This window comes from Hibiscus syriacus, unplaced genomic scaffold (assembly GCF_006381635.1).
Source record: "Hibiscus syriacus cultivar Baekdansim isolate YM2019G1 unplaced genomic scaffold, ASM638163v2 tig00110987_pilon, whole genome shotgun sequence".
NCBI lineage: Eukaryota > Viridiplantae > Streptophyta > Magnoliopsida > Malvales > Malvaceae > Hibiscus > Hibiscus syriacus.
Genome location: NW_024062941.1, coordinates 2,318,153 through 2,343,990, shown reverse-complemented (window position 1 = coordinate 2,343,990; position 25,838 = coordinate 2,318,153). Strand labels below are relative to the sequence as shown.

At 33.9% G+C, this 25,838-nt stretch overlaps 1 protein-coding gene across 1 annotated transcript; it reads left to right on the top strand.

The window, feature by feature from the left end:
* Positions 1 to 17,752: 17,752 nt before the first annotated feature.
* On the top strand, positions 17,753 to 25,017 carry LOC120148789 (polyubiquitin 11-like). Its single transcript, XM_039161805.1, has 4 exons — positions 17,753 to 17,848; positions 24,039 to 24,209; positions 24,290 to 24,391; positions 24,484 to 25,017. The coding sequence occupies exons 1-4, from the start codon at positions 17,753 to 17,755 to the stop codon at positions 25,015 to 25,017; spliced, it is 903 nt and encodes a 300-aa protein (XP_039017736.1).
* The last annotated feature ends 821 nt before the right edge of the window (positions 25,018 to 25,838 follow it).

Sequence of the window (25,838 nt, the reverse complement as noted above, 5' to 3'; positions counted from 1 at the left end):
GAAACACCGAAGGTGAAAATCGTAGATTTACGATATATTATGGGGTTTTAGGTTACAATAGCCTTAGACCGGGTCTTAGGACGTTTAGATCTACGCTTTGGGAGTATTTTGTCAATTTCGGCCACCGTGAACGGTGGCCGGCGGTGGTGGCCGGCTGGAGCCTGGCTGCCGGTCGGAGATATTTTAGAGAGAAGGCAGAGAAAACATTTTCTCTCTCGGTTAGAGAGAGAAGAAAAAAAAAGAATGAAAACAATGGCTTTAAGGCCAGGCATTTAAGGGTATTTATACCCAACATGAAACGATGTCGTTTCATGAGTAGTACTGTGCGTTTTGGGTAAAAGGGTAAACCCCGTCTGCAGTGCTCCAAATTCGTGTACTTTTCAATTTAGTCACTAAAATTAATTTTTGATTATTTTAATTTAGTCTTCTAACTTTATTTAGTTTTATTTTAGTCATTAACTGCATATATAATTAGGATAAATAATATATTTAATCCTCTATAATTTTAATATTTTTGTTTTAGTCCCATATTATTAATTATGGTTAAATCATACTTTTAATGCCCGTATTTTATATATTTCGAATTAGGATTCTAGTTTTATAATTTTACATTTTAATCATTAATTTTATTTTTGACTATGAATTTTTAAAATTTTACATTTCAACACTATATTTTTTAATTTCTCTTATTTTAATCATTATTATTTGCAATATTATTTTATTATTACTTTATATTTTAATTATTGCTTTAATTATTATTTTATTAGTCATATAAATATATATATTGGTTAAATTAATAATCTTTTTTATTATTACTTTATATTTTAATTATTGCTTTAATTATTATTTTATTAGTCAATAAATATATATATTGGTTTAAATTAATAACTTTATTTATTTTTCAAATATCGAGAAACGGACAGTCTTAAAGCAACTAGATGTCCTATTCTGGTATTTTAAATAAAATAAATATCTTACTTATAAAAATACATATTGTTTTATTTAAATTATTTCTATGAAAAATAATTATATTTAAATATATATTATTTTTCATATTAAGAAAGGGCAGTCTTAAAGCAACTGGATGTCCATTTTCTGATATTTTTAAATAAATAAATATTTACTTTATAAATAATTTTAATAAATGTTTTATTAATATTTATTTATATTTAATATTAAGAAAAGAGCTGTCTTAAAGCACCTAGAAGCCATTTTCTGATATTTCTAAAAATAAATATCTTATTTATAAATATATATATATACATATATCTTAATATATTTTCTTAAAATTATATTAATAAATTTAAAATAACAGGATTATGAATTAAATATATTTTTGAATTTTTAAATTTCCAATAATAGAGACTATTTATAATTAAAGAGTACCGATCTTGGGCGTTGTGGGGATGTTAATCCTTCCCCAAACGTAATCGACTACAAATCCCTTTTTATTAATAAAAATAATGAATGTTTTGTTATAAACGCATACCAGTTTATCTTTTAACTGATGTTTTTCTAAAAACTCTTTTAAAAGATAATTTTTAGGTATTCGACCTACCTGACCCAAAAGGCCGATGGCGACTTCTTAAAATATTTTAAAAATCATTTATTCTCATTATTTTCCCGCCAAGTAAAAAAATTTCGTGCCCGAGCGAAAACCGATTACGACAGACACCAAACTGGGAAGGTCCTTATGTCGTGAAAAATGCCTTCTCCAGAGGAGCCCTTGTCCTAGTTGAGATGGACGGACCTAAACTGCCACATCCCATCAATTTGGATGTAGTTAAGAAATACTTCACTTAGGATGAAAACCCGAGAGGGCGTCCAAAGTCGGAAAAAAAAGGAAAGAGAAAAAAACAAAAAAGAGAAAAAGAGCAAAAGAAAGAAAAGAAAAATAAGGTGGGTTCAAGAAGAAAACCCACAAAGGGTGTATTTCAACCAAGGATGGGTCCAAGTTGAAAACCTGAAAGGGTGATTTGGATATCAGTTCAAGAAATCCAGACAGTGGAAACATCCCGGCATCCGAATCTTCTACAAACTTAACGAGTCGGAGAAAGGTTGCACTCTCCAAAACGTTGTCACATTTTCAAAGATCCCTTGGGAAAGGCTGCGTTCAAGACCACCTAACGGCTTTTCAGCTCAGAAGTGCCCACATTATCGAGATCTAAGACATTCATACACACTTCATCATGTATTCATTTTCCATAATGTTTGTCATGTATTCGTTTGCTTTTTTTTTCTCCTTGTGAATAAAGAAATTTTTTTCTTTAAATCAATTCCCTTAGAGCATATTAGATTGAACTTAAACCTAATGATTCATTTACCTCTGCAAAAGATAATCGCATATTACTATACAAAGATTCATTGAAAAGTACAGGTACTAGGAAGCCGATAAAGGCTCATGCACATACTTGAGGTGGTCGAGAAGCATTTCCCAAATCAAGGAACAAAAAACATCATATTTACATATTTGAAGAATTCAAGATCAGGGATCAGAACTTCAAGATTCTATAATCAAGATTCCAGACATGCAACCGGAGATCGAGATTCTCTCCAGAGCCCAAAATAACATATATTGCATATACATTTTAGGCATACCTAAGAGCATTGCATCCATCACATATATGCATCACTTTGCAGGTTTTAGCTAGAGCTAATTTCAAATAAATGAGGTTGGACTCAAAACGACACAATTTGCTCGAGAGTATATTTCAACTTCACGACGAAGGATATTTAGCTCGAAGACAAACTTCATAATAAAAGGGTCATCCACGGTTTCAACTTCACGACGAAGGGAATCGTGTCCACCCGTAATATACAATGCTTGGATTTCAACTTCACGACGAAGGATATTCAAGTCAAGACTCAACTTCACGATGAAGGGGCCATCCACGATTTCCACTCCACGATGAAGGATATCGTACCCACACATCCACGATTTCAACTCCACGACGGAGGATATCGTGCCATTTGAGGCTCAACTTCACGACGAATGGGCTTCCCAGTTTCATAGCCAATTTCAACTTCACGGCGGAGGATATTAGACTCGAAGCAATACAACTTACTTGGATTTCAACTTCACGATGAAGGATATCCAATTTCAGGCTCAACTTCATGACGAATGGGCCACCCGCAGTTTCAACTTCACGACGAAGGGAATCATGCACACAAGCAGCATCCATCTCTAGATTGGATTTCAACTTCACGACGAATGATATCCAACTCAAAGAAGGAGTATCTGTTAATAAACTTTCCAGTTTCAAAGTCAATTTCAACTTCACAACGAAGGATATTGGCCTCGAAACAACACAACTTACATTGGATTTCAACTTCACGATGAGGGGTATCTAATTCTTAGGCTCAACTTCACAACGAATGGGCCCTATACGATTCTAACTTCACAGCGAAGGGTATCGTATTCCAACATATTGACCCAACTTCACGACGAATGAGTCATCTGTAATAAAGTGAAGTCTTTAGGACAGGTTTCACCTTCACGACGGAGTATCTTAAGCTAGAAGACGATCTAAGGGCTACTTTTTAATACTTTGGGTTCGATTTCAACTTCAAGACGAAGGATATCGCGCTCAGAAGTTTTTCGTTTCAACCCAACCTCACGATGAGGGAGTCATTTTATGGTTTAATTCGAATTAACATATTAGTTTTACATCGGATTTCAACTCTACGACAGAGGACATCCGATATAGATGAAATTTGTGTCTTTTAATCTTTGCTCTATTTTCGTTACACGATAATGAGCGAAGAGGGGCAGCTGAAGACATCAAATTTCGTCCCGAATATTATTTTATATATTTTATATAAGCTATATTATATATGATATAAAGTTTATTTATTTACTTGGGTTTAATTACATGTGACAAGTCCCATAAAAGACCATTTACAAGGCCCAGTGCAGAGTGGCCCAAGTCCAGAAGTTGCATGCCCAAAACACTACACGAGCCCATTAGCAGAACACTCCAGAACTAGACCCTACGAACCGGTCTTCAGCCCGAATCGGTCCACTTGTGTCTCTTCCCGAACCATTTGCATTCCAGACCGGTGAACTAGGGTTTGGGAACCCTAGTTTCCCATCCTCTGTTCCAGTCGCCCCCCCCCCCCCCCGAGGTCTCCTCATGCTCCACGCCCCTTAACAGCATTATTTTTCTCGGCGTCGTGGTCGCATGAAAAACCAAAAAATGAGCAAGTCAGAATCGTGGACTGTCATCAACCAACAAGCCGAGTTTCACTCAGATCAAAATGCTAAAAATAGGGCAATGTTTTGCATTATAAATAGAGGAACACGATCAAACACAAACAAACAATATTACCTAGAGATTACCACGAAAATCTTAGTAGAGTACTAGCAAATAGAGGAGTAAGAAAGCACTTGTACCTTTTCGAATAGCAAAGAAATACAACAAAGGTATAACCTTTTTTTCTTTCATTTCGTTGGTGACTTGCATGCGTGGTTGCTTTATTATTCTCGCTAAAAAAAACCAAAGTTTTCAGTCGATGAACGAAGTGAGGCCCTCATTTTCGAAACCTTTTTTTTCAGATCTACGCCTTCCTAGAGCGAGTTTTTGAAAATAGTTTTGATTTTTAAAAAGACATTTTTAACGTTGGAAGGGCCTCAAATGTTGCTATAGATGAGGAAAGGGGTTGAGATGATTTATAACAAGATCGAGGATAAAATTTCTTTTATAGATTGGAAATTTTCGCAAGCTCTGACAATTTGGGCTTTTCAACATAAATTAACTGGAAAACTTCCAGTTGGAATGAGAAATTTGACAAGCCTAAAATATTTTTGATGCAACTGTAAGTGGCGATGGCAAGAAGGATTGTTGATAGTGGAGTCTAAAGATTGGTAGATGGGTGGTCGTCGACGAGATAATAACATATGAGGAACTGATCTCTTGAGATTATAAATTTAAGATTTTTTAAGATTTAGAGACTATAACTTATTCCAATCTTCCTTATATAATAACCAAATATTGGTTAGGCAACTTTGCCTATCGGTGGCAATTATTAGGCAGGTTAATCAACTGTGTCTGCAATTCTTTTGAAATAGGAAAAAAAGTCTGCAAAGAGAGTTATAGTCAGTTGGAGCGGTATTGTAGTCCGAATCTGAGAAGGGGTCGGTCTGGAGGACTTATCACCTGAAACCAGACATACTTCATCTCGTTGATTAGGAAAATGCTACCATAGGAAAAGGTGTAATGAACTTGGAGAAGCTTATTACGCTTAACAGAAGATTGCCCCCTCCATGGGCTATTAGAGAATCTGTTGTAACACCTTCAATCCGATCTAATCGAGAATTAAATCGACGTTGTTACACAATTTTCGAAATCGTTTATATTTTTAACCTAATTTAATATTTAATTCAATAGCATCATACAATGATTATCATGAAACACACAAAATGACAAAAATTTACATAGTCGTCATTCTATAAATTTTCAATATGAAAAATAACCAAGGTTGATGACTTGCAGCCCCTAAACGCAATCTCGATCCTCTATACAACATGATGTCCTAAAAACATTAAACACACAAAATAGTATATAATTTAATGATATAACCATAGACATAATAATACTTAAGATGATGTCCTAAAACATTAAACACACAAAATAGTATATAATTTAATGATATAACCATAGACATAATAATACTTAAGATGACAAATCCACTAATCAAAAACCTAAGCCTATTGGTTGTCACACAGGCTGAATCAGGTCGGGTCACTTGGTGTATTGGGTCTTGTTGCTGGGCTGCTTGTGTTTGCATAGGAGTGTTGGGATGTGGGCTCGCATTTGTATTGGGTCTGGGATTTGTAAATCTGCAACATGTAAATAAATAATATCTAATAATAATAATAATAACATAATATATTTATTGTTTTTTTTTACTCGGAAAAAAATGTGTCTACAAATATAATACCATAAAAATGAAAAATGTGGAAAGAAACGTAGAAAGGAAGAAAACTCAAAAAGAGATATTTTAGGAAGATTGAATTAAAGAATTAGAAACCTTTAGTACTATTTCTGTTAACCATAAAATCTTAAAATTTGTTACTTTGAACTCAAATTATTTGTTATAAAATCCAAAAAAAATACCTTTTAATATTTTTATCAAAACAATAATCAGATTAATAATGTTAAAATGTAAAATATAGGGGCCATAATGCAATTTCCCCATACACCAATATTCAATCCAATACACCAATATTCAATCCACATGAAAAAATCGAAGTTCTTTCCAAACAAAACATTATAGTCGTCGTATCTATTTTTCGACGAAGTTGCGTCTTCTGATGACCTTTTCAGGCTAAACTAGACACTCAAAATAAGCTATTCGTGTGCTCTTAAATTGAGGTATATTTTCAAGGTAATATGGAGAATCGAATAATGAATTTATTGATTCATTTTTATTCGTGAGATCTTTGTAACAGTATCATATAGTCAAAATGATTGAGCAGTGAATGAGAAATCGTGCTTAAAGTAGAATACATGTGAATTATATTGTGTAAATAACATGTGAATTATATTATGTAAGAAAAATGAGAAAACCCATATCTACTTGGTCGGATAACAAGAAAGGAAATGGTGCATATACACAAACCTATTTGTTAGTTGCTAAATGACTTAGGTTGAAATTATGCCTCATGTGTAGGCGTATAGGGGCAAATCGAAGTTCGTCAAACTTAATGGGTTTGGGGTTGTACACTACACGGCGTTGGCGACGTAAATATTGAAGATTTTGCCTACTATGAATAAATATTTTCTTAAATGTGACATATATTTTTGAATATTATGAATTAAAAAAAGATATTATATGTTTTCCTATAATTCAATGTTAATGATATAATTGCAGTTCACTTTAATATTAATTGATTATTTTTATTTTATTCAGCTTAATTTTAGAAATAGTATTTTCAATTCTTCTCTTATGTGAAACTACAAATAACAAGATAAAGTTTATGATCTAAGTTGTTCTATTGTGCGCTGATTATATTGTTGTTATATCTTGAGAGACGGACGACCAAAGAATCTCAAGTATTATGGGCCAAAATTTATCTTAAGGAAACTGCGTAGTTGCAGACATCAACCAATTTCAAATTTGATACTCTGTCAATATCCAGATTCTTTACTTTAATATGTATATTTCTAATATTAATACAAGTTTTATTTTATTTGGCCTTGTATTGTTATTTTGTAACATATCTCCCAGAGCATGAACCGAAACAATTCGTGCTGCTGTTGTCGGTCGTGTCAATTTAGGCACCACAACCTTCTTGTCTACTGAAAAGTCTGTAATGGTCCCTCTCTGTAAATAATATATGTTTGTTTTTGTTTTTAGTGCCTTTTGGAGTAGGGTTGTTAGAGTGAGCAAGAAGGTGGAGACTGTGAGCTTAATTTTTAAAAACGTGCCTATACACGCCTCAGGCGCCAGACGCAGGTGGGCGCGGAGGAAATCGTTATTGTAGAGACGTAGTTTGTTGGTTCTAGAAGATTTCTGTCACAGTTTGAGGGATTTAATTAAAAAAGGTGGGGGTTAATAAAAAAAAACGGGATTTTGCCCTTGAGTAGGGGATTTTAATAAAACAAAAAGAGGGGTTTCTGCCATCGCTTGAGGGGATTTAATTAAAAAATTAATTATTAATTATTTAATAAAAATTTAACAGTTATTTTAATAAAAAACTATCTATCAACTCAATATACCAGCCCTCCCGATTATATTTTAGAAAAAGAAAAAAAAAACTCTAACAAAGAGTTTTGTAATTTTTTTTAACACAATAGGTCTACATTTTTTTTAATATTATTGGTGTTACTTTGGTGGATGTTGCTCCCCGTAGTTTCGACATCTTGTCCTCCGAGATATAGAAGGCTCCCCGTAGTCTCTTCCAATTCAAAAAAAAAAAGAACAATTTTAAGAATAGGAAGTGAAATCATCCTAATTCCATAACCTTCAAGCAAGTATACACATTCAATATATATTAAATAAGGGTATTGATTTGAAATCATATTTGATGATTGTTAAGTGTTTATGTCATGATTTTGTGAATTTAGAAAACAAGGCTAGTTAATTACTAGGTAATTAACACTCTGGTGAAATATTTCAAAATTGGAGTTTTGCCAAGGGTAGAAATGGGTCTTAAAGAGGGGACAAGTAATAGTGAAGGAACATAGTGTGGGGGTGAAGATTAAGTGCTTTAGGAGTATACGAATAGATAGTCGGTGTGAATGTGCTCTAAATTTGATTTATAAGTACTTCAACACAAAAGATACGTCCTACTTACAAAAGGTGCATGCATTCGTCCTGCGCTTTGCGCCCATATAACCTTTACGTCTTGATTCACCTTACGCCATTTAAAATTAAGAATGTGAGAGAGTAATAAAATTTTCATTCTTTTATTTGACGTTTCTTATTTTCTTCTTTGATTTTTTTATTTAATTTCTCCCTTCAAATTTCTAGGTATAGGAGTGATGGAGTGTTTAAACTTTCGGTCTGGTTCTTCAGCATTTCTTATTTTATTTTCAGGTATTTTTCACTTCCAATTTTCATCATCCACCATCGAACTGTTGTCGAAGCGAACTATGGTAATATTCAAGTTGAATAGAGACTCCTCACCATTGAGAATGATCAACGACTACTCCGATAAAAACCCGTTGAGGCTGTGATGTGTAGCTCTCTCATTTTCTTTTGCTTTTTTTGGCTAGTTGTTAGAAAAAAATTCTTAGCATCGTATTCGTTCTCCTTTGTCTTTTGTTTTCTTGTTTTTCTTTGATTTGTTTGGTTATCTTTTAGACTTAACATAAAAATAAGTACTTAAACTATATATCTATACTCATTTAGGTACTTAAATTTTTTCGATTAATTCAGATATCTAATGTTACAAATGTTATCATTTTAAGTGCATTAGGAATAACTATCGTTAAAAGATTTTATTATGTCAATTTTTAAAAAATTTGAAATTTTTTATTTAAAATAAAAAATTTAAAAATATTATTATATTTAAAAATCTTAGGGTGTGTTTGGTTCACGGAATGTAAGATTACCAGTGAGAATGTAAGATTACCAGGAATATTAATTGGAATGTTGTATTTTGTGTTTAGTTGGTTTAGCAGGAATGTAAGATTACAGTGTTTGGTTAAAGGAATAAAAAATTATTGGAATGTATATTTGACCAAATTATCCTTATTATATATTTGTTTTTTTAACAAGTTGGAAATATTTATATATTTCTTTAAAAAATTTAAATTCATAAGATTTATATAATTTTTTACAAAATTGAAAATAAAAAGATTTAATGAAAGGGTAAATTTTATTTTAACTCCTGAACTTCATATAAATTTTTTATAGACTTTTTTTTGTAAGTCTAAAACAGTTTAAGGATAAATTTTTAATTTAACATTCATAGAATTTTTATTATTCAATAACAGAAGAAAAATATTTTTGAGAAAAAAATTTTAAGGGCATTTTAGTCTAAAACGCCGGTAATCCAACAATACCTAAGAAAATGAAGGTAATGACATTCCCGGTAATATGCCCAAAAAATTCACTATTGATAATCTTACATTACCGAGAATGAGATTCCCGGGTTAACCAAACGGGGAATGTAAATTTTATTCCCATGAGAATATCACATTCCTCCATCCAAACGCCCCTTAATATCTCTAAACCTAAAAAAACTCAAATCTCTAAAAAAAAACAAAATCCCAATATCAATTCCCCACCTCCTGTAACCACCACCGTCGTCAAACCAACACACGTTGCCAGACACCACCACTGTTGACCATCCCCTTGCTTCGCCAATGCCGCCTGCCTTCATCCCCTTCAATTCTTGCCTTCATTATTGCCGATGAACTTCAGATATTGCTGACGTTGAAATCTGCACTCAATATAATCAAGCACCGGTGTTCTCGATTCATGGGAGGCTACCAGTTCAGCTTAGTACTTGGATAGGCTTTCCTTTGGGTACAATTTATTGTACGGTGCAATCATGGACGATTTGAATAATTGTTCAAAGCTTCAATATTTGGATCTTGGGAACAATCTTCTCCTGGGTCCATTCTCATATATAAATCATCTTTCAATATCCCGATGCAACTGAAAGTGGCGATGACAAGAAGGATTGCTGATAATGGGGTCTAAAGATGGGTGGACGGGTGGTCGTCGACGGTGATTGTAATCGACGAGGAGTTAATATCTTGAGATTAAAACTGTTAGGATTCTTATAAGATTTTAGGAAAAATTAGGGTTATTTTTTTAAAAATATAGTAATATTTTAAAACCTTTTTAAAAGATAAATTTTCAAAATGATCTGAATGTGACACGTATCACTTAACAATTTTTTTAATGTCCATTACGAACTAAACACTTAAAATAATTATTTTTGTAAAATTACACACTTAAATTGTTCGGAAAAAATCAACAACCTAAATGAAAAAAATATATATAGTTTGAGCATTTATTTTTTTATATTAAACCTATCATTTATTGTTATTTGGGATTTGTTTGGTTTGGTTTTCAATGGTGATGGTTTTTGGTACGAGTTCAAGTTAGTGATTGTACACTTGTTTAGCCGGTGAAGGAATGTGGAAGTTTAGATTGGGTAGGTAATTAAACGGTTGTTACTTTTGCTCTCGATAAAATTTGCTAGCCAACCATATTCTCTGTTTTTTGCAGCCTATGAAAGAGAAGGTGATGAAAGAATGAAGATGACGCGTTATTCGTGTTTATCAGGTGATGTTAAGCTACTTTAATTTATTAAATTAAAAATAAATTCAAATCAAATCTATTAGATTAGATTAGATTTTATTATATTTTCAATTATTATTTTATTCTTTAAAATAATAAATGAATAAATAAAACCAAAAAAAAATCATAATTTGAAAAAAAATACTTTTGATGGTTTTTGTATATCACTTCCTCCTCCAAGTTCTCATTAAAAAAAAGCAATTTTAATGTCAAGTTGATGAAGCGATCAATCTACTTGCAGCAAAGGATACAAGATTCGTATAGTGTTAATTTTTGCAACCGAAGCAAAAGTATCTTGATAATTAATCCCATAGACTGAGTGAAATCTCCACCACCAGGCTAGCCTTGAACCATTCAATGTTCCCATATGTATTATTTAATCGTAAATACCCATTTATAGCTTACTGTTCTTTTCCTCGAAGATAAATCAGTCATAACCCAAGTCTTCTTTGCCTTTAATGCCTTAATCTCCTCTTTGACAGTCTTCTTCCATCTGGGATCTTTCAAACCTCATCCACAAATTGAGGGATGGGTACCTTATCAATTTTGGTAGTAAACGAAGGCATCAACTTCTTATAGGTCACATACTTATTTATTGGATGATACGTACAACTTCAGACCGCTTTTTATTGAGCAAGTAAGTAAGATATATCAATTAAAGGTGCAATTATCACCAATAAAAAATTTCATACATTCTTCACCGTTTAAGGATAATGAAATTGGGTCAAGCTCTTAAGTAATCTTAGATTGTGTAATGTCCCGTGAAATATGCCTTCTTTTCTTCCTTCTACAGACATAAGTTCTCTTGTTCCATGGTAAGTTGTTGAAGGATGAGCTGAAATAAAGGATGTAAGTTGATATTGTTGAAATGAGGAAGATCTTTCGACTTGATAGGATATATCAATGGAACACACGATGCTCCGTCCTAATTATTCTATGATGCGACCAAGACTGTTAATCCTGAGTACCTTTTATGGTATCATCAAGACCAAAATCCTAATAAGTTCTCTTCTTGAAAATTGTAATGATACGATTCAACTGCTTATTTTGTTCATTATTACCGCCATATCTACATGGAATACATTGGTTGCGACTTGCAAGTTATACCAGTGTATCTCCTAATTCTATCCTTACATTAGAATCAAATGGGTTCATAATCCACATGGTTCTAGATCTATATCCAAATACATGAAAAATATACAAGATATTATATTAGATCTTGTTTTAGCCACTTGCCTTATTTGAGATACAAACTTGTTAATCTTTATCGTTAATCAATTAGGCAATAACTATCGACTCATGATTGATGTCTTGCGTGTTCGTAATACACCAACAACAATGCTCGAATTATTTGAGATCTTAATTGATCATGGGCATCTTTGTGAGGCTAAGGCCTCCTCTCTTCTAGAAACAATAGATGCAGCGTAGCAAGTTACTCTCTTTTGTGGTTAGTCCACTAATTGCACAATTTATGGTTCTTGAGGGAAAGATGATCGTTCTAGTAATTATAAATCTGTTGGTCCACTCAAAGTAATCCATATGATAAGATGTTGGTGAGATCATTGAGGCTATATGAATCATCCGAAATAAGTAAAGAGGGAGGTGAATTGGACTTTTAAAAATCTAGGTGTTGAAACAATAAAGATGGACAATTTTCTCAACAATTATAGTATTCGATTTTTCAATCAAATCTATCTATTATCTTAGCTCCACACTAAGGATTTCTAAAAAAAATCATTAATTTGTTAATACCTTTCAAGGACAATGTGTAACTTTTACAACTCGCTAGTTTTTTAAAAATGCTAAACTAGAACTGGGGTGAACATTTGATCGAGTCGAGTAAAAAAATTGGATTATTTGAATTGACGAGTAATATTTTATGATTTTAACTTAACTTGAAATTTTTTCAAATCGAGTTATTCGAGTTTTTATACAAATTTTATTATAATTATTTATAGTATTATGGTAAGGATCAATTGTTTCAAGTTTTCAACTTTCTCTAATCATAATATATATATATATATATATATATATGCGCGCGCGCGAACTAATTAAATCGTAATTTAAAATTATTTAGTATTATTAACTAATTAAAATATTAACAAGAAAAATGAAAACCCCTTAATAAAGGAATTGATTGTAGTATAAATAAAAGAGATCCCTATCGTTCCTTGGAGCACAAGGAGAGTTTTTTTGTTTCTTTTCCGTCTTCATCGAGTTTTTCTTTTCCCAATGTGTAGACACCATTTTTTCAGATATAAAAAATATTATCAATTATTATTATTATTATCATTATTGTTGTTGTTATTTACATGTCTTACATTGTTTTTTTGTAGGCTCAATACTGGGACCCAAACAACAACAAAAATCAGCAACCCAGTTACAACTAACCCAAATCCTGGTTTTGGCCCAAGACCCAAAGACCTAAACCTACCCAGATTCAACAAATTACAAGCTAATCCGAACTAGCCCAGGATTCGACCCAGTTCAACTGACCCGACTTGATTCATAGGGTTTCATTGTAACCATAGGTAGTTTCTGCCACCGGTCTGTTGTTGCTGCCAGCACCGATCGCCTCTGAAGCTGCTGCTTTCATCTACAGTGAACAAATCAATCAAAATCCCAATAAAATGAAATGAAATCCAAATCAAATCCCAAGGAGAAGTCACATACCATAAGATAAAAGAATGGGGAAGCATTAAAAAGGGGGGAATGAACACACAAGTAAAAAATGAGAAAAATCGAGGGGAAAGAGAGATTCGAACAGAACAATAAAAAAAGAGGGGAAAAACCCAACAATACGAGCCTATTCGAACCCAAAAGGAAAGAAGCAAAAAAAAAAGAGAGAATGAAAGAATCATACCTCGGTTCAGAGATCTGGAAGCCCGACGGTCGTCGTTCTTCAAAACATTCGCAGGGTATATTTTATATCTAAGTTCCTAGGGTCGATTTTAGGCAATAATGGACTAAGATTTGGGTTGAGAAAGAAAGGGGAAGCTTTTGGGGTGCTTGGGTCTCTCCGGCCCGTCGTGTGCCACCGTGAGCACCGTCGTGAGTGCCGCCGATAGTGGTGACCCTTTCTTCCCCGATAAGGGGAAGTTGAGAGAGTCTCTTTTCTCTCTTTTCTCTCGGTTTGGAAGGAAGCAAATGAGGGATTTAGGTGATTTTTGGCATTGAGTTAACCTTATATATCACACATAGAACGACATCTTTCTGGCATGGGATTTAGTTTTTTTTGGGTTTGGGGTTAATTACTGTTATGGTCCTTGTTGTTTTGAAATATCTCTCATGTGTCTGATTTGTCGAGGGATAGTTGCAGTATAGGTCCTTGCTCATGTGTAATATCTTGTTTTAGCCATTTATACACAGCACGAAATGGTGCCGTTCTAAACCACCAAACCCATATTTTTCAGCTTTTAAGGGATAATAGCACCCTAGGTCCCTCACTATTATAATTTGTTTATTTCGATCATGAAATAAAATGGGTTATTATCATGTTCGATCCTTTTTATTTTGCATACGTTTATTTTAGCCACTTTATTGTTATAATATTATTTGTTTTGGTTTATTTACATGTTCAGTCCTCACTCAAGATTATTGATCTCATTTGGTCTTATTATTTTACGCGTGTTTATTTTGGTCACTGTAAACTATGATTCTCATTTGGTCTATTATTTTACGCGTGTTTATTTTGGTCACTGTAAACTATGTATTTTTTATTATTTCGATTTTCAGCATGTAATTTTGTATTTTGTCCTAAATATATGGGTTTATTACATTTTCATGTTTGTAATGTGTTGTTTTTACAGTATGTGTTGTAATATTTATTTTATTTGTTTTTAGGCATTAACTTTTCGGTCTTATTATTTAATCCATTTGCATGTTATCTTATTTTCAGTTTGTAATATGTTGTTTTTACTGTAAATATTTATTTCGCATGATTCCAATGTTCATGTTATATTTCCTTAATTATTAAATTATTGAATATTTTCAAGAATTGCATTTGTAGAACGGGCGTGGAAAGTATCACTTAATGAAGTGTTGCAATCCGATACGAATTTCGAACAAAATGAGAGCTTGAAATGAATCGAAGCTATTTTAGTGCTAATTAATCAGTTTTAGTTCAAATGATGCAATACAAGTTTCAAAACATCAATTATTTATTTTATGCAATTTGTCGATGTACATTTTATATTCGGTTCACGTTTTTTAATAAATGAGGAGGGAATATTATTTTACTGATAAGAAATATGAGAGTTAGCTTTCCCAATGGAGGAGTGCTAATTCGAGATTTTTCAAGTTAAAGAATTTCTCCTAATAATAAATAATTCGAAGCAACTTAAAATGGATCATATTTTAACTTTATATTCAATTCATAAATTCCACTACTACGACAATGTGTAAGTTAAGTATCAATTTTGGGCATTGTGGGGGTGCTTATCTTTCCCCACGCGTAACCGATTCTCGGACCCATTACATCGATCTTTTGGTAATGCATACCAAGTTTTGTCTTAAAAAATGATTTTTACTTAAAAATATTTTAAAAGACATTTCAGGTATTCGACCTACCTAACCCAAAGGTCGATGATGACTCCTTTCAATTTAATTCAAATCAATTTATAAATCCCTAATTTTTCAAATAATAAAGTCATAATTGTTTTTTAAAATAATATTAATTGTTTTTCAAAAAATGGTTATGATAGCTTGGCGACTCTGCTGGGGGGTTTGTTTTAGAGAGTCATGTTGTAAGTCGTTTACACATTGTCATTGTGGTGTAAATATGTGTTCGAGTCTTTAGATAATTTATGATCCATTTATTGAAGTTTTATAACTTCTTTATTTCTTTAAATTATCATACTAATGTTTTAATTTATGTTTTCAGCTTTGTCAGGTTTTATCAAGTTTTTTCCTTGTTTCGTTTTCCTTTGAGTTAAAGGTTCGTACGTTCCTCCTCACATATATCACGTGCATTTGCATGACATAATCTCTAGATCCAAGCTTCGATCCAAATATTGGGGTGAATTTTTACTCTCATAAGAATTTATTCTTCGTATGAGTTTTAGCAAATAACCCATGAGATATATACCTTATATCTTCGTAGGATTTATTTCTCGTAGGGTATAAGGCAATGAATCCCTCGAATTGAACTTGTTCCATTCGAAACTTGTAATGGGTGGGGATCGAGGGTTTAGCAACCCAAGGGGACACCTACATCAAGGATAATTCGAGTAACCTTTCTCATAGAGTCGAAACCCTGCATATAGTAAACCATAGAACGAACATATTAGGTATAGTCATACAGAACCTATGTCCGCCAGTAGGTACCCAAAATAAGTGTACACAAAGGAGGAGCATTTCTGAACCTTTCCTTTTTGCTTTAAATTCTATTAAATAACAGCATGCGAACTAGATACCTTGAGGTTAGAATCAGTTTCTTGAAATTAATCATTTTTTGTAGAAAACATGTCCGGGTAGGAATGTTATTTAATAAAAGCATGTTCGGGTAGATATCATGACGGGGCAGGTGTTATATTTATCTCTAAATAACATTTTTATCCTTATAAATTATCTTACATGTACTAACTAATTTCTTTTCTTTTGTTTGTGTCATTTTTCATCATTTTTGCATCGCATTTCATTAACATAACATAATCCAAAAGTGTTGATCCGCAAAGGGATATTCGAGAGAAAATTTTCACAAGAAGTGGTAAAAGTTTTCAATCAAGAAGTCACATACACAAACATGCACCGAGGGCTAAAAGAAGTTCATAGTACAAGAATGAGATTTGCTCGAAGATTGTGCAGTATTCGAGAATGAAATGATGATCCATTGATCCGAGAAGTAATCCAGCAGTAGAGCCTTACTTACAATCATTTTATCGCTAGTCGTCAAGGAGCGACGCATTGACTTCAGCACCGCGGGTCATTAACGGAGTTAGGTTACAATGCTTGAGGGGCATCATTTTCAAGGACGAATATTTGAGACGAAGTAGTGATCCATTTCAGACTCAACATATACGGGAAAACATATATGTAAAATGGACTATCTTGTAATGTGAAGGCCTTTATCTCTGGTGAAAATTATTCTATGATATTCACCATTTGGATCAATATTTTTGCATCTGTTTATATCATTGCATTTTGCATGACATTCGTTTAAGCATTTTTTTACATGCATTAATCATATCTTGTGGGGGACTTTGAGGAAGTGTTTCTAACTGTGCACTTTGTTCACACAGTACTGAGAATAGAAGCAAAATTTGAGAAACTGAAGAAAGAACTGGAAGAGAGTTTGTAAAGGATGTAAATAGAGTGGGAAGCTAAAATGGATCAGGAGCAAAAGCCACCGTGGATCGTATCTTGCAAAACCAAAATGACCTAGTGGATCAAATTGTAGCAAAAATGACTGGACTCAACCAAGAAAGAGGCAAAGAGAATACTTCCTCGACCAGAGAAGCCTCCGAATGTGTGATGGCATATGTAAATCCATAATACTCATTTCTCCTACAAGCTTCTAAGCACCAAGTAGGTTTCTCCACTACTAAAGCTCATACAACTGTGTTAGATCCTAAAGATCTCTACTGATCACAACATGTCAGATCAGGATAAGAAGAAAAGAGCCAAGAATGAGATCTCAGAGAATTTGAAAAAGTGGTGCAGAGAGACATTCCAGGAAATGAGAGGAAAACGCTCTCATAATGAAATGGATGCAAGAGAACTAGTATTAGTTCCTGACTTGGTGCTCTCGCCCAAATTCAGGATGCCCGACTTTGAAAAGTATAATAGAACCAGTTACCCTAATGTCCATCTCATGATGTTTATTCGAAGGATGAATGGATACACCAAAAATGATCAGATGTTGATCCACTGCTTCCAAGACAGTTTGACTGGACCCGCTTCTAAGTGGTATCATTAATTGAGTCGTACTCAAATCCACTCTTGGAAGGATTTTGCTTGTGCCTTTCTGGACCAATACAAACACATGACTAATATGGCCCCTGATCAAACAATGCTGCAAAATATGGAGATGAGGAGTGATGAGAGCTTCCGACAATATGCACAGCAATGGAGGGATGTTACATCTCAAGTGCATCCACCAATGATTGAAAAAGAGTTTATCATTCCATTCATCGACACATTAAAATTTCCATATATCAACTACATGGTTGGAGCTGCCACTAAGAGTTTCTCTAACATCATCATATGTGGAGAAATGATCGAAAGAGCTATCAAGAATGGTCAGATAAGAAACACTAGCAGTACTGACATTAAAGAAAGAACTGATATTAACATAGTGGGATTTTACCTAGCTAATCTGGGGACTAAACCTCATAATGTGTTCCGTGAAAAGATTCGCATCAATCAAATGCCAATGACATATGAGGAATTGCTCCTAACTCTAGTTGAGAAGAAACACCATATGCAACTATCATGTTGGGAGCTCAGGGCACACCACTGAGAATTGTGGCATTGAAGCGCAAGGTTCAAGATCTGATGATTCAGGGGCATTGACATTCAATGTGTAATGGGACATTCTGAAGAGTAGGTTGTGGCATCCAACAAGAATTGTGTGCATTCCCATCAAAAGCATGCATCTGTTTGAACTTCTTTTTCTTCCTACCGTTTAAATGTTTACAAGTCACTTGACGTTAGAAAAATTTAAATAAAATGCTTCCTTTTGAGGAAATGAGCAATAAGCAAATTTTAATCTTGAAATTCTTTGAATATACTCAATTAAAAGCTCTTTATAATTGAGGTGTAAATCTTTGACAAATGACAGATTGAACCCTACAAAACAAGGACCTCTTGATCCTACTCTAAATATACACCAGAATACATACCCTTCTCTTGCAGGGACCTAGCTAGTTTTTCTTCTCATGAAGAGTCAATCAAGGGCTTGACATTCAGGTATGTGTTAGGAGTGGACAAAATGGGGCATCTAGCACATAAAATTGCAAAGCAAATTGGTTTCTACTTCTGTTGATGACGTTCAATGATGATCATAATATTCACGTATGGAATGGTCGAGTAGGTGAATCTAGTTAGGTCAGTGCTATGAAATTTAACGCTAACGATGAGATTTTCTAACCTTCAACAACACATGAACTATAACAAGTTCTCCTTTGCAAGCTTAAGAAATGGAATTTGTATACCAGAATATATATATACAATAAAGCTGAGCTATTCTGCTAAAGCAATTGGTTATAGAGGAAAACTCGAAAGCCCTAGCTTTATGAATAGATTAAATTCAAACCATGACATTGATCGGGTACTTGGCAATTCAGTGTTTGCTTTACTGTGATTGTCAAGTCGAAGACTTTGTGATGACATGAATCCTTCAGCTAGTCGAACAAGGAAATTATAATATATATAATAAAGATGAATTCAGCTAGCCAAACAATGACAAATTAAATCAAATTTTCTATCTAAGGAGTTTCGGTGAATATGGACTAAGGGAGTTGAAGAACACCTGTTATAGTTAACTTCACACGAGCACTCAGAAATTTCATTTTTAAACCGATATTTCTGCACTACCTTGGCTAGAGGAGTCTACGAAGCTTGGACAAATGGAAGATTTCAGAGAACTGAAACAAAATGTTCTAAACCGAGAATTGACTATGCTAGTTGCGTCATTTTTTCCACCTCCGATCAAAATGTCAAACCAAGAAAGAGGGGCATGTCATAACCTTCACGAAGGATGAATCATTGAAACAAACCTTAGAATTTAGGTAGCCAACCTCTAAACCAACCTTTCGATCTTGATATTTGTCAAAGATTTGCAACTATGATATATTAAAAGAGTAGTTGATTCTTTGATATCCCAATGAACTCATGTTTTATGATTGTTTCAATTGTGAAATTTAGGAGACAATATTTTAAAATGCATTTGATATTTTTCAAAATTTTGAAAATAAAGAAAGGAATAAAAACATTTTCAAACAAGATATTATCTCTAGAAGCATATCTTGAAATTCAGCAAATATCTTTCCGAAGGTCATGATCGAATAGGGGCAAGGGAAGCCGAATATTGGGGTAAAATTTGATGGGACAAGGAAAACAAATTGTCTCAGGTCGAGGTTTGCAAGAGTACCTGATGAACATGAAGACAAACTGAATCATGGATAGAATGAAGATTGATCACGCAACCATTCCCCTTATAGATTGAGAAAACATGCATCAACACATACATACAAGATCCATGAAATTTGCATTTTTGCATTAAAAATTCATCATCATGTGCATTTAAGACATTTTTCTCCTTTCTTAAGGACAAATCAATAATTCATCAAATCCAACACATAAAATAAACTTCATCCATCAACATCCAAGATAGTCAGTCATCAATGCATCATTTTGATCCTTCAGCAAATCAATGTTCGAAATGACCAGATGTCTCTAACATAAAGAAACAGATTCAACATCCAGAAGTTGTTTCCCTTGAAATACAAACATTTAGATTGTTTCTCTTGAAATAAGTTTTATCTCTCTTGAGACAGTTTCCCTTGAAATATGAACATTGAGATTGTTTCTCTTGAAACAAATTTTGTCTCTCTTAGACAGTTTCCCTTGTAACACAAATTTTTTAGTCTGTTTCCCTTGAAACAAAGTTTTGTCTCTCTTGAGACAGTTTCTCTTGAAACAAATCCCTAAAGATGGATTGTCATCCTCATCATGTAGAAACTATGTCATCCACCGACCAGACCTCCTCATCACGTACCCTTAGATAACCAAATGCCCTCATCACGTAGGAATCGTGTTATCATCCCTAAAGATTGATTGACGTCCTCATCACGTAAGAACCGTGTCATCCACCGACCAGTCCTCCTTATCACATAGGAGCCATGTCACCCCTAGATAACAAGTCATCCTCATCGCGTAGGAACCGTGTTATCATCATCCCTAAAGATGATCAATAGTCCTCATCACGTAAGAACTGTGTCATCCACCGACCAAATATCCTCATCATGTAGGAGTTGTGTCACCCTTAGACGACCAGAACTCTTCATCACGTATGAGCAGTTTCGTCTCCAACACCAAACATATCTAATTCCAAAACCAAAAAGAGAACCGGACAAAAACTCGTCGTTTTTGCCCTATTCTTGTTAACACAAGAATGTGCAAAGAGTGGCAGCTGTATTATTATTATTGTTGTTGTTGTTGTTATTATTGTTGTTGTTGTTGTTGTTGTTATTGTTGTTGTTTTTGTTGTTGTTGTTGTTGTTGTTGTTATTTACATGTCTTACATTGTTTTTTGTAGGCCCAATACTGAGACCCAAACAACAACACAAATCAGCAGCCCAGTTACAGTTAACCCAAATCCCGGTTTTGGCCCAAGACCCAAACCTACCCAGATCCAACAAGTTACAAGCTGACCTAAATCGACCCAGGACCCGACTCGATTCACCTAGGGTTTCATCATAACCCTAGGTAACTTCTGTCGTCACCGTCTGTTATTGCTGTCAGCACTGACTACCTCTGACGTTGTCATTTTCATCTATAATGACCGAATCAATAAAAAATCCCAATAAAAAATAAATTGAAATCCAAATTAAATCCCAAGGAGAAGTCACATACCATAAGATAAAAGCAGGGGGAAGCATATTAAAAAGAGGGAATGAACACACAAGCAAAAAAGAGAGAAAAATCGAGGGGAATAGAGAGATTCAAACAGAACAATAAAAAAGGGGAAAAAGTAACAAAAAAATAATACCAGCCTATTCGAACCCAAAAAAGGATAGAAAAGAAAAAAAAGAGAAGGAGAGAATCATACCTCGGTTCGAAGATCTTGAAGCCCAACGGTCGTCATTCTTCAAAACATTAGCAAGGTATATTTAGATCTAAGTTCCTAGGGTCAATTTTAGGCTATAATGGACTAAGATTTGGGTTGAGGAAGAAAGGGGAAGCTTTTGAGGTGTTTGGGGACGGCGGTGACCCTTTCTTCCCCGATGAGGGGAAGTTTAGAGAATCTCTCTTTCTCTCTCTTTTCTCTTAGTTTGGAAGGAAGCAAATGAGGCGTTTGGGTGATTTTTGGCCTTGTGTTGGCCTTATATATCACGCATAGAATGACATCATTCTGGTAAGGGATTCGACTATTTTTGGGTTTGGCGTTAATTGCTATTATGGTCCTTATTGTTTTGAAATATCACCCATGTGTCTGTTTTGTTGAGGGCTAATTGCAGTATATGTCCTTGCTCATGTGTAATAACTTATTTTGGCCATTTATACACAACACGAAACGGTGCCGTTTTAAGCCCCCAGACCCGTGTTTTCTAGCTTTTAAGGGATAATAGCACCCTAGGTCCCTTACTATTGTAATCTGTCTATTTCGGTCATGAAATGAAATGGGTTATTATCATGTTCGATCCTTTTATTTTGTATACGTTTTTTTATCCACTGTATTGTCATAATATTATTTGTTTTGGTTTATTTACATGTTCGGTCCTCACTCGAGATTATTGCTTCCGATTTGGCCATATTATTTTATTCGTGTTATTTTGGTCATTGCAAACTATGTATTTTTTATTATTTCGATTTTTAGCATAAATTTTGGATATTTGTATTTTCGTCCTAAATATATGGGTTTTTTACATTTTCACTGTTTGTAATGTGTTGTTTACATTATGTGTTGTATTATTTATTTTATTTATTTTTTAGGCATTAACTTTTTGGTCTTATTATTTAATCCCTTTTGCTTGTTATCTTATTTTCAGTATTTGTAATATGTTGTTTTTTACTGTAAATATTTTATTTCGCATGATTCCAATTGCATTTTGTTCATGTTGTATTTCCTTAATTATTAATATTATTCGAATATTTTCAAGAATTGCATTTGTAGAACGGGCGTGGAAAGTATCTCTTACTTGAAGTGTTGCAATCTGATACGACGTTCGAACAAAATGAAAGCTTAAATGAATCGAATCTATTTAGTGCTAATTAATCAGTTTTAATTCAAATGATGCAATGCACGTTTCAAAACATCAATTTATTTATTTTATGCAATTTGTCGATGTACGTTTTATATTTGTTTCGTGTTTTTTAATAAATAAGGAGAGATATTTTACTTATAAGAAATAGGTGAGTTAGCTTTACTGATAGAGGATTGGTAATTTCGAGATTTCTTTTCAAGTTAAAGAATTTCCCCTAATAATAAATAATTAGAAGCAACTTAATAAATGGATCATATTTAAACTTTATATTTGATTCATAAATTCTACTACTACGACAATGTGTAAGCGGCTAAGTACCAATTTGGGCGCTGTGGGGTGTTTACTTTCCATGCGTAACCGACTCCTGGACCCATTACATCGATCTTTTTGGTAAACGCATACCAAGTTTTATCTTAAAAAACGATTTTTACTTAAAATTATTTTAAAAGACGTTTTTAGGTATTCGACCTACCTAACCCAAAGATCGATAATGACTCCTTTCAATTTAATACAAATCAATTCATAAATCCTCAATTTTTCAAATAATAAAGCCATAATTGTTTTTTTAAATAATAGAATATGGTTTTAGAAAAATGGTTATGACACAGTGAATCACCATGGAACCATCAAGGACTCAAAAAAAGACCCCACGTTGCCTCTGAAGAAGAGAGGTTTATGTGAACAATGTTCTTTTTGCAATTTTTTTTCTTTGTACATAAAAATTTAATGCAAAACCCAATTTGAACTTTTCCTCTTTCTGGTTATGTTTTTGTTCAGTTTGGGTTAGTTTCCTTATATAATATTCCTCTGAAAATTTAAAAGTTTAATCTTGTTTTGTTTTCTGGTTGTTTATTGTGTATTTTCTGATATGGATACACTGTATACTAAAGTATTGACAGTTTTGCTTGAATAATGGAATGAGAAAAAAATGCTCATAGAAATTATTTTCTGAATTAATGTTTTTCATACAATTGGTGAGTGATATAATACAATGACTTCGGGAAGTCATCTGGACTACACGGTGATTGCTGTACAAAATTATGTTTCTCCGTATGACCAGTGCATTACCAGTATGAGACACTTTCCCACTGACTACTATAGCCTGTTATTTAAGCAATTTTTCCCTAAAGTATTGATCTTTTGTGTGTCTTGGATGATACCATTGGTTGATTGATCTATATTATAAATTTCGATTGATTGTATTCTTGTCATTCTATGTTTTATATTGCAGAAAGATATTAAAATAATTTATACATGCACTTGTGGAACATGAAATTCTATATGTCCCTGCTGGTAAAGGTAAATACCAAAGATATTTGTTCGCTTATTTCGAGTTATCTTTGTTTGCAGATACCCATATACTTGAAACTCATGAAGACAGAGGCCTTGAAAGTTAAATCTAATGAAACCGTGAAGAATTTGAAGGTATTATTACACGAAAAGGGAATGGTTTCCAGTAATATTCAGGGTGTTTTCTTTTCTGGTAATCTGCTCAAGGATGATGAGAGGCTAGTTGATATGGTATTCAAAGGAATTCCACTCTCCATTTAGTTCTCCGGAATTTTGATGGAGTAAAGTTACTTGTCAAAATACCATCACAGAAAAGGACCCTTGTGGTGGAAGCAAGGGCTCATGATACCGTCCGAAGTATCAAGTCGTTGATCGTGGCGAAAGAGGGGATTGAATTTGATCGATTCTCGCTTGTCTATGATGGAAAACTACTTGAAGAGGATCGGACTCTGACCTCTCTCATGTAAAGGATGAGTCAATCATTCATGTTGTTTTCTGCCAAAAGGACGTGGTATCGATTTATGTCAAAGCACTAACCGGAGAAGTTGCGAAACTCAAGGTTAAAGTTACGTTTTCCGTAGCCGATGTCAAAGCAATTGCTGAGAGTATCTTGGGTGCCTCTGCAGGCAGTTTGTCCTATTTAGGACAGCAGCTTGAGGACTCAAAGATATTGGCTTGTTATGACATCAAGGAGGTATCTATGCTAGAGATATTGCTCCCGTTATTTCAAATATTTGTTAAATCCTTGAGTGGGAGAAGAACTCTTGACGTACGGTCGAGTACAACTGTTGATGATGTGGAGGACAATATTTATAAGAAGTTGAAGCTTCCGGTCGATCCACATTTTAACATTTTATTTTCTGGAAAACGGCTCATAGGAGGACGTAGTCTGGCTAGTTACGGCATCCAGAAAGACTTCACTTTATATGCTTTGGCCCCGCTGCTGATGACCGTCAAGCATATGAAAGTGAGAGACACCGGTTGCCATATATCTCACTCTACCACCGTTCATGCTGTTAAGGAAACAATTTTCCGGTGAAGGAAGTACTATTTCGAGAAATGGCATTGCATGATGACTTCTCTTTGGAACATTATGGGATTCACAAGAACACCACATTGACTGTGGTGTTTTGAAATCATTGGATTCTATTGTTTCTTCTTTTACTTTTTCGGATTGGTATTAGATTGAGAATGCCATCGGCTTTTCTTCGGTAAGCTCTTATGATTCGAAGTTCGAACTTTTCTTAGTACATTTCAAGAATTCACTGATGCATTCCAATTTCTAAGTGTCTCTTGGCTTGTTAAAACTATTCAAGCTAAAGTTGGAGAGAATATTAGACATAGAAGAAAACTTCCCATTTTGGTCCAATGTGAATTTATTTTTATCAGGATTTTTGTTGTGTTTTTTTTCTTTTTCAAAGTTGATGATTGCATGTAACGTAGTCGATGTTTAAAACCACTACAAATTACAACCAGTCCTTTTAAGCTTTGATCTGCTCAAGATTTTATATGGCTGGCGACAGAGTTCCCTCTGATCCGCCACATGATCTCTTTGATTTCTTTTTCCGAGATTTTTTGGGATGTCAGTTACTTCTAGAGGGACAGTCGGGTCATTCGGATCAGGTTCGGGTCAGGTTATGTCAGGTCGGGTCATTTAGATTCTAGTTTGTATTCGGTTTAGGTTTGGTTCGAGTTAGATCGGATGTGGTTCGGGTCAATGAAAACTTAGTTCGGGTCGGCTCAAATTTGGATGGGTTGGTTTTCGGGTTAGGTTACTATCGGATCGGTTGAAACAATATCGGATCGATTAGTTTCGGTTCGGGTCAACCGTTAGATTTTAGAGTCAATTCGGGTGAACTT